At 39.6% G+C, this 15,765-nt stretch overlaps 1 protein-coding gene across 5 annotated transcripts in view; it reads left to right on the top strand.

Annotated features, from left to right (window-relative positions):
* Positions 1 to 15,765, top strand: part of BLVRA (biliverdin reductase A) — a 92,278-nt gene that overhangs the window by 28,292 nt on the left and 48,221 nt on the right. For 2 of the 5 annotated variants that reach the window (XM_019630837.1, XM_019630836.1), the window contains exons 4-5: positions 10,020 to 10,141; positions 12,785 to 12,904. In XM_019630837.1, coding sequence (XP_019486382.1) covers positions 10,020 to 10,141; positions 12,785 to 12,904 — 242 coding nt within the window. Of the gene's footprint in view, positions 1 to 9,973; positions 10,142 to 12,784; positions 12,905 to 15,765 lie in introns of all 5 variants that reach the window. The other 3 variants (XM_019630840.1, XM_019630839.1, XM_019630838.1) reach the window with 2 other exon arrangements.

The following is a 15,765-nucleotide window of genomic DNA, read 5'->3' as shown; positions in this document are numbered from 1 at the left end:
CACTGGGGCGGCAGCTTGAGGGTGAGCTGAGTTGTCTGGCTTTGGGGTAGGGGCTGAGGCGACAGCTTTCTCCCAGATTCAGGTGCTGGTGACTCCCTGGGACCCACCCCACCCAACTCACACAATGCTGAAGGCAATTTCTTGGCAAGCAGCCAGTCCCCCTTGCATTACACACTTTGTTGGAGAACTCTCGGAGGGTCTGCAGGCCTCAGGAGGGTGGCAGCTGGTCTTGGTGTGCTCTGACTCCTGTTAAGTAGTTCCAGGCTTAGTACTAGCACCAAATCAGAATCTAACCTAGTGAACACCACTTGTCTCACTTTGGTGACCCCCTGAAATCCCGCCTCAACCAACTCCCATAGTACACAAGGCTCTATCAATGGCTGAGCCTTACGGGACCCAGCCGGTAGCAGCAGGCATAGCCATGTATTGGACATTTTGCCCAGACCCAGTACTGGTGGCAGCCATCCTCGGTTCACAGCAAGGCCCCTTCCACACACCTCCTGGTCTAGCAGAGGCAGCAATAAGCTACAGATTGCTTTGTAGCTCCTACCAGGTAGTCCCTGGCCAGTCTTAGGCAGTGGCTGACCTGGGCCTGTACCAGAGCCCTGCCCAAGAGGCCACGAAACCAACATACATAGAGGTTAGCTTTGTATTACAGCAGAGCATCACCTAATTAGCCCCACAAGCAGCACACCCAAAGGTGTCTTCAGCAGGCACTAGAGCCTGCTGGGGTGAATCCTACTTTGTGGGATAAGTCCCCTGCACAGAAGCTCATAAGCTGTGGACATGGCCAAACCCCACAGCCTGAGGGTATATCCCACCCACTGATGTGCCAATAGCAATCAAGTTTCTTGTATAACAGGAGGGTACACACAGACCACACAGGGGACACTCCTGGAGCACCCAGTGCAGGTGACCTGGAAGACTGTGCCACTGAGCCCCACTGGGCACCTATTACATCAAGCCAACTGGCCAAGACTGGAAAACATAGCAGATTTACCTTATACATTGAAAGAAATATAGGCAGCCAAAATGAGGAAACAAAGAAATATATATCAAATGATCAGAACAGGAGAAAATGCCAGAAAAATAACTAAACAAAATGGAGGCAAGCAACCTACCAGATAGAGTTGAAAACAATGGTTGTAAGGATGCTCAGTGATCTTAGAGGAAGAACAGATAAACTCAGTGAGGGTGTAAACAGAGATGGTAAATATAAAAAAAGGACATAGAAACCATAAAAAAGAACCAGTCAGAAATGAAAAATACAATAACTGAAATTAAGAATGCACTAGAGGGAATCACCAGCATACTAGATGAAGCAGAGGATTGACTCAGCAATTTGGAAGACAAGGTCACAGAAAACACCCAATCAGAACAGAAAGAAAAAAAAAGGATTTAAAAAATGAGAATAGTTTAAGAGACTTCTGGGACAGCATCAAGAGTAACAACATTCACATCATAGGGGTACCAGAATAAGAGAGAAAGCAAGGAATTGGAAACCTATTTGAAGAAAGAATAACGAAAAACGTCTTCAACTTGATGAAGGAAATAGACATACAAGCCCAAGAGGCACAGAGTTCCAAACAATGTGAACCCAAAGAGGTCCACACCAAGACACATAATTACAATGAAAATGGTTACAGACAAAGAGAGAATCCTAAAAGCAGCCAGAGAAAAGGCAATTGATGACTTACAAGGGCGCTCCCATAAGATTGTCAGCTGATTTCTCAACAGAAACTTTGCAGGCCAGAAGGGAGTGGTAGGAAATATTAAAAGTGATGAAAAACAAGGGCCTACAACCAAGGTTACTCTATCCAGCAAGGCTATCTATCATTTAGAATTGAAGGAGAGATAAGAACTTCCCCAACAAGAAAAAGGTAAAGGAATTCATTACAACAAAGCCAATATTACAAGAAATATTGAAAGAATTCCTTTAAACAGAAAAAGGAGAAAACAAACAAAATAATATAAAAACTGGAATAATAAAATGACAATAACTGTGTACTTACCAGTAATTACTTTAAATGGATTAAATGTTCCAATCAAAGGACATAAGGTAGCTGAATGGATAAGAAAACAAGACCCATGCATATGCTGTCTACAAGAGACCCGCCTCAGATCGAAAGACACACACACTAAAAGTAAAGGGATGGAAAAATATATTTCACACAAATGAACATGAGAAAAAATTTGGGATAACAGTAATTATATTGCACAAAATAGACTTTAAAACAAAGACTATATTAAGAAACTAAAAGGACATTACATAATAATGAAGGAATCAGTCCAACTAAAGGACATCACTCTAGTAAATATTAACATACCAAATTAGGAGCACCTAAATATATAAAGCAAATATTGACCATCAAAGACAGACGCCAACAGTAACAGAATCATAGTAAGGGACTTTAACACCCCATGGACACCAATGGACAGATCTTCTAGGCCAGGAGCGGCAAACTTGAGACGGAAAAGCTGCCAGGGATCAGCAAACTGCGGCTCGCTAGCCACATGTGGCTCTTTGGGTACGTTTGTGTGGCTCTGAAGTATAATTGAAAATGAAAATAAAACTATCATAGTTTCATTTATAATATTACTTTAAATATTCCTTATTTGTAAAAATATATTTATGGCTCTCGAATAATTTTAAAATTGTTGTGAGGGACAGGATTGGCTCTTCCAGGGATCGGCAAACTTTTGAGATGGAACGTACCCAAAGAGTCGCATGTGGCTCACAAGCCTCAGTTTGCTGACCCCTGTTCTAGGCAGAAAATCAACATGGAAATCGAGGCCTTAAATGACACACTAGAGCAGATAGATTTAATTGATACTTTTAGAGTATTTCACCCCAAAGCAGAATATACATTCTTTTCAAGTGCACATGTAGCATTTTCCAAGATAGACCATATGTAGGGCACAAAACAAGTCTCAATAAATTTGAGAAGATTGAAACCATATCAGGCATCTTCTCTGACTACAATGGTATGAATTTCAAAATCAACCACAAGAAAAAAACTGAAAAACATATAAATACTGTAGACTAAATAACATGCTACTAAATAATTAATAGGTCAACAATGAGATCAAGGAAGAAATCAAGATACCTTGAGAGAAATGAAACGAAAACACAGTGACCCAAAATTTATGGGACACAGTGAAATCAGTCCTAAGAGGGAAAATGAAAGCATTGCAGGCTTACATAAAGAAACAAGATCCATCCATGTTGTCGCAAATGGCACTATTTCATCTTTTCTTATGTCAGAGTAGTATTCTGTTGTGTATATATTCCATATCTTCTTTTTCCAATCATCTATCAAAGAGCATTGGTTGTTTCTGTGTTTTGGCCACCATAAATAGAGCTGCGTTGACCATAGGAGCACATATTATGGATAAATGTTTTCAGATTTTTGAGGGTCAATACCCAGGAGAGAGATTGCTGGGTCATATGGTAATTCTATTCTTAATTTTTTGAGAAACCTCCACATGGCCTTTCACAGTGGCTGCACCAGTCTGCATTCCCACCAACAGTGTATGAGGGTTCCTTTTTCTCAACAGCCTCTCCAACACTTGTTATTATTTGTCTTGTTGATGATAGTCATTCTAACCAGTGTGAGGTGATATCTTATTGTGGTCTTTGGATGGATCTTGAGAGTACTATGCTAAGTGAAACAAGTCAGACAGAAAAAGTCAAGAACCATATGATTTCACTGATATGTGGGATATAAAACTGAAAACAACAAAGGAACAAGACAAACAAAGAAACAAAAACTCATAGACACAGAAATAATTTAGTGGTTACCAGAGGGTAATGGGGGAGAAGGGGATGGTAGAAGAGGGTAAAAGGGGTCAAATATATAGTGATGGAAGGAAAACTGACTTTGGTTGGTGAACATACAATGTGATATATAGATGATGTGTTACAGAATTGTACACTTGAAACCTATGTAATTTTACTAACCACTGTCCCCCAATAAGTTTTAATTTAAAGAAAAAGAAAAATCTCAAAAGTCTAACTTTACACCTAAGGGAACTGGGGGGAAAAAAGCAAACAAAGCCCAAAGTGAGTAGAAGTAAGGAAATAATAAAGATCAGGGTGGAAATAAATGAAATAGAGACTAATAAAAAAATAATACAAAAGATCAATAAAATCAAGAGCTGATTTTTTGAAAAGATACCAAAATTGACAAACCTTTAATCAGACTCATCAAGGGAAAAGAGAGAAATGAAAGAAGAGAACTGACAACAGACACCACAGAAATACAAAAAAATTTAAGAAAACACTATGAGGAACTCTACAGCAACAAATTAGACAATCTGGAAGAAATGGATAAATTTCTAGAAGCATATAATCTTCCAAGGCTGAATCAAGAAGAAATCTGAACAGACCAATTATTACCAATAAAAGCAAATCAGTAATCAACAAGCTCCCAAAAAACAAAAGAACTGGACCATGTGGCTTCACAGATGAATTTTACTAAACATTCAAAAAAGAATTTACATCTATTCTCAAACTATTTCAAAAAATGCAAGAGGAGGGAAGGCTCCCAAGTTCATTTAATGAGGCCTACATTACCCTAATTCCAAAACTAGACAAAAGCATTATAATAAAAGATAATTATAGGCCAATACCCCTAATGAACATAGGTGCAAAAATCCTCAACAAAATATTAGCAAACCAAATTCAGCAATATATTAAAAAGATCACGCATCATGATGAAGTGGGATTTATGCCTAGGATGCAAGGTGGGTTCAGTATGTGCAACTCAATTAACGTATACACCATGTAATCAAAATGAAAGATAAAAATCAGATGATCATACCAGTAGATGCAGGAAAAGCATTTGACAAAATCCACCATCCATTTATCATAAAAACTCTCATCAAAGTGGGAATAGGGGGAACATATCTCAACCTAATACAGGCCATATATAACAAACCCATAGCTAACATCATAATCAATGGGGGAAAAGCTAAAAACATCCTCATTAAAATCAGGTACAAGAAAAGGATGTCCCCTTTCACCACTTTTGTTCAGCATAGTACTGGAAGTCCTAGACACAGCAATCACACAAGAAAAAGAAATAAAATGCATCTAAATTGGAAAGAGAGAAGTAAAACTATTATTTGCAGATGACATGACACTATATAATAGAGAACCCCAAAGATTCCAGCAAAAAACTATTAGAACTAATAAATGATTTCAGTAAAGTAGTAGGATACAAAATTAATATTGAGAAATTTGTTGCATTTTTGTACACCAATAATGAACTTGGTAAAAAAGAGAAATTAAAAAAAATCCCATTTACAATTGCATCAAAAATTTAAATACCTGGGAATAAATTTAACCAAGGAGGTAAAACACCTGTGTTCAGAAAACTATAAGAAGAAAATACAAATAAATGGAAACATATACTGTGCTCATGGATAGGCAGATTTAACATCATTAAAATGCCCATACTACCCAAAGCAATCTATAGATTTAATGCAATCCCTATCAAAATACCAATGTGGCCCAGTGAAACAAAGGGCTGCTGGAGTCCCAGGTGTTCTTCTTAAAGGGCCCACACATGGACTTACTCACTGACGGATTCACTCTCTCTGTGCTCCAGCACTGGAATGGTGGCTTGAGGTGGGGAGCTGAGTTATCTGGCTTTGGGGCGGGGGTTGAGGGACTAGCTTTCTCCCGGACTCAGATACTGGCAGAGTCCATTGTTTCTTTGTTGATCCCTTTCCTCCTCTGACCTGCAGACACAGGTGGCCATCATGCCTGAATCTCCATCAACCTGGCTAACACCGTTTGGCATGCCCTGGTGATTCCCTGAGACCCTGCCCTGCCCAACTTGTGGGCCCACCCAAGCTGCTTTCAGTGGCTTTTCCATACAAATGGCCTGTCTTGACTCATGCTGCAGACTTTTCTGAAATCCCTTAATGGTTCAAAACCCCCAAACAAGCAGCATCTGGCTTTGGCGTGTCGCATAACTCTTGCCAAGCAGCCCCAAACCCAGCATTAGTGGTGGCTAACCTCGGTTCATGACTTGTCCTCTGAAGGCACCTCCAAGCCCAGCACAGGTGGCAGCCATCTGCAGTTTGCTTTGTGGCTCATGCCAGGTGACCCTGTGCAGGGTACAATCTTTGGATGAACTTGGCCTGTGGTGGGGCCCCTTCCAGGACACTCTGGGACTGGCACTCCTGGGAGCCAGCTTCCTACTGAGCCAGAACATCACTCAGCCACCTCCAAGGACAACACACCCAAAGGGCAGAATGGCAGGCACCAGATGCCTAATAAAGCAAATCCTGCTCCATATGGTCAGCCCCTGCAACAACAGCTCTTCCACTGTAGTCACAGCCAGTCCTCACAACCAACCAGCTGGAGGGTCAATTTCTCCCACTGACAGGCCAACAGCAACCAAGGCTCAACTACTACATGAAGGCATAAGCAACCCACACAATGAATACACCTGGAGCACCTGGCTCAGGTGACCAGGGAGACTGCCACTGGGCTCCACAGGACACCAGCTACATAAGGATACTCTACTAAGATGAGGAAACAGAGCAGCCCTACCTAATGCACAGAAACAAACACAGGGAGGCAGCCAAAATGGGGACACAAAGAAACATTTCCCAAATAAACCAAAACAAAGCTTTAGAAAAAGAACTAAAAATGGAGACAAGCAATCTACCAGACGCAGAGTTCAAAACACTGGTTATAAGGATTCTGAATTACCTCGGAGAAGTTCAACAAAAAAATAGGAAACATAAAAATGGAGGTAGATAATATAAAAAAGAACCAGTTAGAAATAAAGAATACAATAAATGAAAAATACGTGGGAGGAAATAAATAGATTAGATGAAGCAAAGGATTTAATTAATGGTTTAGAAGATAAGGTAGCAGAAAAACTAATCAGAACAGAAAAAAAAATCCAAAAACATGAGATTTTTAAGGGGCCTCTGGGACAACGTTCACATTATAGGGGCACCAGAAGGAGAAGTGAGAAAGCAAGGAATTGAAAACCTATTTAATGAAATAATGACAATAAACTTCTCTAACCTCGCGAAGGAAATAGACCTACAAGCCCAGGAAGTACAGAGTCCCAAACAAGATGAACCCAAAGAGGCCCACACAAGATACATTATAATTAAAATGCCAAAGGTTAAAGACAAAGAATCTTAAAAGCAGCAAGAGAATAGCAGTGAGTTACCCCTAAGGGAGCTCCCATAAGACCATCAGCTGATTTCGCAACAGAAACTTTGCAGGCTAGAAGAGAGTGACATAAAATATTCAAAGTGGTGAAAAGCCAGGACCTACAAGATTATTCTACCCAGCAAAGCTATCATTTGGAATCGAAGGACAGATAAAGAGCTTCCCAGACAAGAAGCTAAAAAAGTTCATCACCACCAAGCTAGTATTACAAAGAATGTTAAAGGGACTTTTTAAAAACAAACAAACAAAAAAAGATAAAAAATATGAATCATAAAAATGTAATAACTACATACCATGTTTCCCCCAAAATATTTAAGACCTGACTGGAAAATAAGCCCTAGCATGATTTTTCAGGATGCTCATAATATAAGCCCTACCCAAACATAAGCCCCAGTTAAGATCATCAGCCAGACATGACTGTTTGAATAAATATAGATATTTTTGTACATGAATAAATGAATAAATGTAGATTGTTGGAGCAAAAATTAATATAAGACCCAGTCTTATTTCTGGGGAAACACAGTATCTATCAACAATTACTTTAAATGTAAATAGATTAAATGCTCCAATAAAAAAATAGGGTGGCTGAATGGATAAGAAAACAAGACCCTTACATATGCTGCCTACAAGAGACTCGCTTCAGATCAGAGGACACACACTGAAAGTCAAGGGGTGGAAAAAAGATATTTCATGCTAATAGAAATGAGAGAAAAGTTGGGGTAGCAGTGCTTAGTACCAGACAAAATAGACCTTAAAACAAAGGCTATAACAAGAGACAAAGAAAGAACCAGTAATCCTACATCTGGGTATTTATCCAAAGAAACCCAAAATTCTACTTTGAGGGAACATGGGCATCCATATGTTCATTACAGCATTGTTTACAATGGCTGAGATGTAGAGGCAGACTAGGTGTCTGTAGATGGATGCATGGATAAAGAGGAGGTGGTATATATACAATGGAGTATTTCTTGACCATGGAAAGGAATAGGTATTTGCCATCTGTGGTGGCATGGATGGACCTGTAGGGTATTGTGCTGAGTGGAGTATGTCAGAGAGAGAAAGACAGATGTAATGGGATTTTGCTTATATATGGAATATGAAGAGCAAAACAAACAAAACAAACAAACTCATAGATACAGAGAACATTTTGATGGTTGCCAGATGGGAGGGGCATTGGGAAGTAAGAGGAAAAGGAGAAGGGATTAAGAAATACAAATTGGTTATTACAAACTAGTCATGGGAATGTAGGGTACAGCATAAGGAATATAGTCAATAACATTGTAATAAATATGTATGGTGCCAGAAGGGTACTAGATTTATTGGGGTGATAGATGGGAGGGGATTGAGGGCAGGGTGAAAAAGGTGAAGGGATCAAGAAGTACCAATTGGTGGGCCGGCCGAGTGGCGCGAAGGTTAAGAACTCGCTTGGGATGCCAGAGGGCCCCGGTTTGGATCCCACATATGAGGGCCAGTGACACTGCCCTCCACAGCTAAGATGCTGAAAAACAGCTCAACCTGGAGCTGGGCTGCCATGAGTCGCCGGCGATGGCGTAGGCTGCAGTCCCTGTGGCAGTGGGTTGCCATGGGCTACTGTATGTAGCCAGCAGCCAGCATGAGCGGCCAGCAGCCGCAGTGAGCGGCCGTCCAGAAGCCGGCGACTGATCTGCCTCGCCAGAGAAGAGCGCAATGATGGTGCCAACTTGGGCCAGTGAAGCAACATCCTCCACAACTAGATTGAAGAACAAGACGACAGCAACTTGTCTGTTCCCCTTCCCCCAATTCCCCAGCACTGTTCCCATTCCCCCAATTCCCCCAATAAAAATCTTTAAAAAAAAAAAGTACCAATTGGTAATTATGCAATAATCATGGGGATGTAAAGTAAAGGGAATGTAGTCTGTAATATGGTAATATCTGTGTATGGTGCCAGGTGGATACTGTTATAGATTAGTCAGGGGGACCACTTAAATTATATAAATGTCTAGTCACTATGCTGTACACCTGAAATTAATATTAAATGTCAACTGTAATTGAAAAATAAAATAAAGTGAGGGAAGGTGAAGGGGAATAAGAGGTTCAAATTTCCAGGTATAAAACAAGTCAAGGGGATATGATATACAGCATAGGGAATATAGTCAATAATATTGTGATATTACTGTGTCAGATGGTTGCTGGACTTAGCATGGTGATCACTTTTTTAGGTATATAAATATTGAGTAATTGTGTACATTTGAAACTAATATAATATTGTATGCTAACTATAATAAAAATATTTTTTAAATGGAACAATATTATACCTGAAGCTAAAAGAAATGTTTAAAGATGCCTGTGTAAAATTTTCCATTCAGTTAAAAAAAATGCAGTATAAAAAACAGTGCAATTGCATCTTGTAAAACAAATAAAACTGAATATACATATGTACCCCCACACACACATATACATACATGCAGAGAAAAAAATAAAACCTAAAAATTATCTACCAAAATGCTAACAGTACTTATCTATAGGTGGTGAGAATGTGAGTAATTTTTATTTTCTACTTTGACAAATCTGACTTTCTCCATTTTCTTGTGTCACCCAGTTTATGAGTAAAAATTTATCTTAACCATAAAAAAAAAATTACGGTTTGGGTGGAGCTGACTTCTCTCAGCTCATTTCAGGGAGTGTCTTATCTTACCCTCACATGCTGTGGCTTCTGTGTGTTCTGGATTTTGCTTGTCTGGACCATGACTCGTCCTGCCAACATGTCTTTATTTTGATGTTCTCTGCTAGATGCCTACAATGTTTTTATACACCACCTTGGTCCCTTGTGTTTTAGCCTGAGAGGAAGTTTGGCGTTGTGGTTGTTGGTGTTGGCAGAGCTGGCTCCGTGCGGATGAGGGACTTGCGGAATCCACATGCTTCCTCAGCATTCCTGAACCTGATTGGCTTCGTGTCCAGGTGGCTTACATTTGCTTTGTGCCTTGTAATTCATGGGAATCACACTGGGATGGTGTAGGCCTCGGGGCATGGGGATTCTCCAGACCCGGCAGAGGGATCCAGCTCCAGGGTTATTCCAGAGAAATGTGCTCAGGGTCAGCCCCACAAGATCTGAAGTTCAGATGGGTCTGTAGAGTCCTGGGCCTGCAGGTGGGATATGCAGTGAGTCAGCCTGGAAGCAACAACCAAGGCAAAGGCACAGGTAGGGAAGATGACAGTTACAGAAGGGGCACAGTGAAAACATAATGGAGCTGGCCTGAAAGTGTGCTGAAGTGTGCAACAGCTAATCGTTCCATCAGGTATCATAACAGCCATCCATGCAGTGATGCTGGGCTTTACAAGCTTTACCAACTATTTGACATAGATACCATAATCAAGCAACTCTACTTGATAGATAAAGAAACTGAACCACATAAAAGTTGAGTAAATAACCATTCTCTCCTTTCCTGTACTGTAAACTTCTAAATATTTGATGGTGCCCTTTGGCGTCTTTTGAACAGTATTTAAAGATTGCGATCTATTTTTGGAGTTACAAAGGAAAAAATTAAATGTGTTCTGATTCATGGTAAAAAAAAAAAAAGAAAAGAAACTGAACCACAGAGAGGTTAAGTAATTTACCTGAGGTCACAGCTGGAAAGTCTAAGAACGATTTGAATGTAGGTCTATTTGATTCCAAAGCCCATCTTTTAAACACCATGTGTTCTCCCTTTGATAATTTTGAATCCTACTTTTCATTTAAGCTTCATTTCTCTCCCGTAACCAACCAAAACCGAACTTACCACTGTGTTCCTTATTTCCTGCCCCATGCTCAGCGCCTTCCTCTACCCCGCACCACTTCCTCACACACACACACTACTCACCATACTAACAGTACATGACATCATTTATCAATATTAATTGTGAACTAGATATAGGTATTATGTTGGCTGAGGAAATGTGGGGGTGAGCAAGTTAGGCACGTCTCTTCTTTCTAATGCTTGAGAGAAATCAAATAAATATTTAGACAAAGCATAAGCAGCTATTGTGATGGTCTGTGCAGACTTCTTTTATATTTTAATTTATGGAACCTACTTTCTTCTAGTTTGCCTGTCTTAAAATTTGACCCTTCCTTTACGGATTTAAAGTGGATGTTGGGCCAGTAGGGAGACCCAGAAGTGCTGTGACTCTACCCTTGGTCAATCTCCCCCTCGCAGTAAGATTCTAAGGAGCTGCACACAAATGGGAGATGAAAATTATTTTTAGCCATACTGTAATTCCCTTGTATCCATATTTGAAGCTCTAATCAAACATGATAAAACAGAGCCTCTCCTTTTATTTTAAGCCTCAGTCCTCCTCCAACTGGCTGCCGTGACTGACATTTGGCTCACATTTGCTTTGTGCCTTGTAATTCATGGGAAGCACACTGGGATGGAATTCCTAAAGTACCCAGGTCGTGTGGGAAAATGGCCAGCTCATGCCCACTTCTTTACTGCACCCCTGCCTTTATCACACTGTTCCCCTTTTCACATACCCTGTTCCCCATGACCTACCTGCTAAGTCCTACCTCCTCCCCAGGAAGCCTTTCCTGAAATACCAAACTAGGTGTTTTTTGCTTCCTTGAATCTCCCATATGCACCCCAGGACATTTCTCATGTGAGTCTTGTGTTGTTGTCATGTGTGTGTGTATGTGTCTTACTCCCTCTACCAGACTGTGAGCTCATTGGAAGCAGAGGACTTTTAGTTCGTTCTTTATGATCTTCCATAGGGTACTTCACACACAGTAGTCAAACAATAAATATTGGTTAAATTGAGCAATGTAGGTTGGGTGTCCCTATGGGAAGAAACCTACTTTAATATCCTTTGGCAGCCAAACTTCCCTAAATGCCTTCTGTCTGCTGCAGCTTGAGTGGAGCTCTGAGCTGGCTGATAGCCTTCTCTGGCTGCACTGTTTACTCTGTGACATCTGTCATTGGGGGATTGCTCCACTGCTCCAGCCTGTGCACTAGGATGGTGTACACATGGCCAGGGCTCTTGGCTCTTCTAACTCAGGAGCTCCTTCTTGCTCTGTAAGAGTCAAAAGGCTTAGAGTTCATGTCTTACCCCTGTACTGGTTAGCTGTGGAAGCTACTGCCTCTGGGTTTTGTGATCTCAGCTGTAAAGGAGGCAGTGATACCTGTCTTCCATTTGACTATCATGATGCCATGATGAATGTGAAGGAGCTTGAAGTCACACAGCAATTTTCACCTCAAAGGTGCTAGCATATTGGATTTGAGTTAGGTTTGCTAGCCATTGTATTTGGCCTGGTGTTTGATGCTGGCAATGACCATAGAGATCACTTATCATGAGACAAAATGAGATCAGTTTTTTTATTTTAGATATGAAGTAATTCAAATACATCATACAGGCTGTTAGCACTTATTGCCAGGGCCTCTGACTTCAACCCTGAGGCTGTTTTTCTCTATGATGGAAAATGCCCTGGAAGTGGGAGGGTCAAAATTAATTTCTTCATTTTCAAAAGCTGATCATCAGGATGTTGTTGGGAGAAAGGTGAAAAGATGGTGCTCATTTATCTAAACTGGTGTTCTGCCTACTTTCAAGTTCCATTTCTCTGTTATTCTCAAACAGACGAGAGCTCAAGTGCATTGATGAAGTTCAGCAGATTTCTTTGGAAGATGCTCTTTCCAGACCAGAGGTTGAGGTTGCTTATATCTGTAGTGAAAGCACCAGCCATGAGGACTACATCAGGTGGGTTTTCAATGCAGGCAGTCCTTGCCTTGCACAGTAGTGCAGGACTGTATAAATGACTGGGCAATCAGAAGTCTCACAAAGGACTCTTAATAATCAATGTGAAAAATTACAGTGGATCCATGACCTTTAAAAATTGTTGTCAAAACATTAAAACTTCCACTATTGGTTATAGATGTATAAGGAAATGAAAATATAGTAAAGCAAATATTTAGTACACTTCAATTTAAAACATGAGAAACATTAAGAATTAAAGTGTTTTGTTTCTTTGTAAAAAATTGATTGAGAGAATTTGAACAGTGTTTGCCTTTTTCTCACCATATAAGTTAGGATATAGAGCCAGCATCTTTCCTGTGCCTTGGCAAATTATCATAGTCCTTTTATGTTTGGATCAGCTTCCAACATTTTATCCTTTGCACTTTCAACATTGTGAAATTTCTCTGAGAGCTATTTTAATATGAAGTGTTTTTGCCATGAGATAAATAATGAGGTAGTGGTGGCATCAGAGATGGGAGATGACATTATGTATAGAGCAAGAGAAGTGAAGTGTCCCCCTGCCCCACCTTTGAATGAAAAGCCTAGAGCCTTCCATACATTTGATGGGACTGAACCTGGAAGGAGAAGCCCCATATAGGACCTGGAAGCTAAGAAGGCCATGCTAGCTGCCTCTTTGAATCTCAGCCTCCCTTCTAGGTTCTTACATTAAAGTATAGCTGCTACCACCATGCTATTCCCCAGAAGTAAGCTGTTCCCTTTTTATCATGCCAACTGTTGTGTGGACAGAAACACCTTTTTTTGATATCCCTTAACCTTCTTTGTTCCCAGAGTATGTTTTTTTAAAAAAGTGATCATGTAATTCACATGCTTATATAGTTGACCTTTGAACAACACAGGTTCGAACTGTATGGTTCCAATTATATGTGGATTTTTTTTCAATAAATATATTAGAAAGGTTTTTTGAGATTTGAGACAATTTTTAAAAACTCACAAACTTATAGCCTAGAAATATCAAAAAATTAAGAAAGTTAGGTATGCCATGAATGCATAAAACTAATCTATTTTATCATTTACTACTGTAAAATACATAGAAATCTAGTAAAAAGTTAAAATTTATCAAAATTTAATCACACAAACACAGATGGTATGTGATACCATTCACAGTCAAGAGCAATGTAAAGAAATGTAAATATGCAAAATCATAACTGCATAAAATTAACTGTAGTATATACTATATATTACTATAACCATTTTGTAGCTACCTCCTGTTGCTTTTTCAGTGAGCTCAGTATTGTGAGTATCCACTTAAAACACCGTGCAATGTTAATAATCTCTACCTAAGCTGTTCACCTCTCTAGTAAATTGCGCATCACAGTAAATAGTGATTCCTCTCAGTTCTCGTGTTATTTTTCATCATGTTTAGTGCGATACCATAAACCTCAAATAGCATCATGGGAGCCATATGAAGTACCACTAGAAATGCTGTAAGTGCTCCCAAGAAACTGGTAAAAGATACGACATTACAAGAAAAATTTGAATTGCTTGATATGTGTCTTAGAGTGAGGTATATATCTTCAGTTGCCCGCCATTTCAAGATAAATGAATCCAGCATAAAGACCATTGTGGAAAAAAAAAAAAAGAAAATTTGTGAAGCTTCTGCAGCAGCTATTCCAGCAGGTATGAGAACCTTGCACTTTTTGTGAAGTACCTATTTATTATATAATGAAAGTACAGGATTATTATAAGAAAGGCATATCTATAGACTCTAATATGATTTGAAGAAAAGCAAAGTTATTGTATAACAATATATAGATGAAGGATCTAAAGCTGGGGAATTTAATGCCAGCAAAAGAAGGTTTGATAAATTTAGAAAGAGGTTGGCTTAAAAATGTCAAGATAACAGAGAAGCAGCTTCTGTCAATCAAGAGGCAGCAGAGAAGTTACCAGATGCCATCAAGAAAATCACTGAGGAGTAACGATATCTTCCTGAATAAGTTTTTTTTTAACTTTTATAAATATTTGTTTCCAACAATTATTTTGTTGTTCCTATCTAATTTTTATTCATATGTATATCTTTTTTCCCCATTAAATACTGTATTTAAAGCTTCTGGTGCATAGTAGGTGACAGTAATAATAATAGTAAGAGCAGTAGTAGAGATACATATATACAAATAACAATACAACAAAAGATACAAATAACAGCTGATATTTACTGTTTCCTCTATGCCAGATCCTGTTTAAGAACTTTATACTTCCCATATTCTTTCTTTTTTATTAGTTTCAGGTGTATAAAACAATGTAATAGTTATACATTTCATCCATCATAAAATGATAACCCCCTCCCCAGAATAGGTTATTAATGCAGATGAAAGTGCTCTATTCTGGAAAAAAAAAAGCCACATTGGGCATTTATTAGTAAGGAAGAGAAGCGAGCACCAGGATTTAAGGCAGGAAGGGATAGGCTAACTCTACTGTTTTGTGCAAATGCAGTCGGGTTTATAATCAGGACTGCCCTGATCTATAAAGCTGCTAACTCCTGAGCCCTGAAGGGAAAATACAGATACCAGCTGCCAGTTTTTTGGTTGTAAAACAATAAGAACCCTTTTTCTGGATTGGTTCCACTGATGCACTGTCCCTGAAGTCAAGTACCTTGCCAATAAGTGACTACCTTTTAAAGTTCTTTGGATTTTGGGGAATGCCCCTGGCCACCCAGACCTTCATGAGTTCAACACCGAAGGCATTAAAGTGGTCTACTTGCCCCCAAACAAAAATGTCTCGGGCCGGCCGAGTGGCGCGATGGTTAAGAACTCGCTTGGGATGCCAGAGGGCCCCGGTTCAGATCCCACATATGAGGGCCAGTGACA

Source organism: Hipposideros armiger, unplaced genomic scaffold, assembly GCF_001890085.2.
Source record: "Hipposideros armiger isolate ML-2016 unplaced genomic scaffold, ASM189008v1 scaffold_953, whole genome shotgun sequence".
Taxonomy (NCBI): Eukaryota; Metazoa; Chordata; class Mammalia; order Chiroptera; family Hipposideridae; genus Hipposideros; species Hipposideros armiger.
This window is presented reverse-complemented; position numbering and strand designations above follow the sequence as displayed.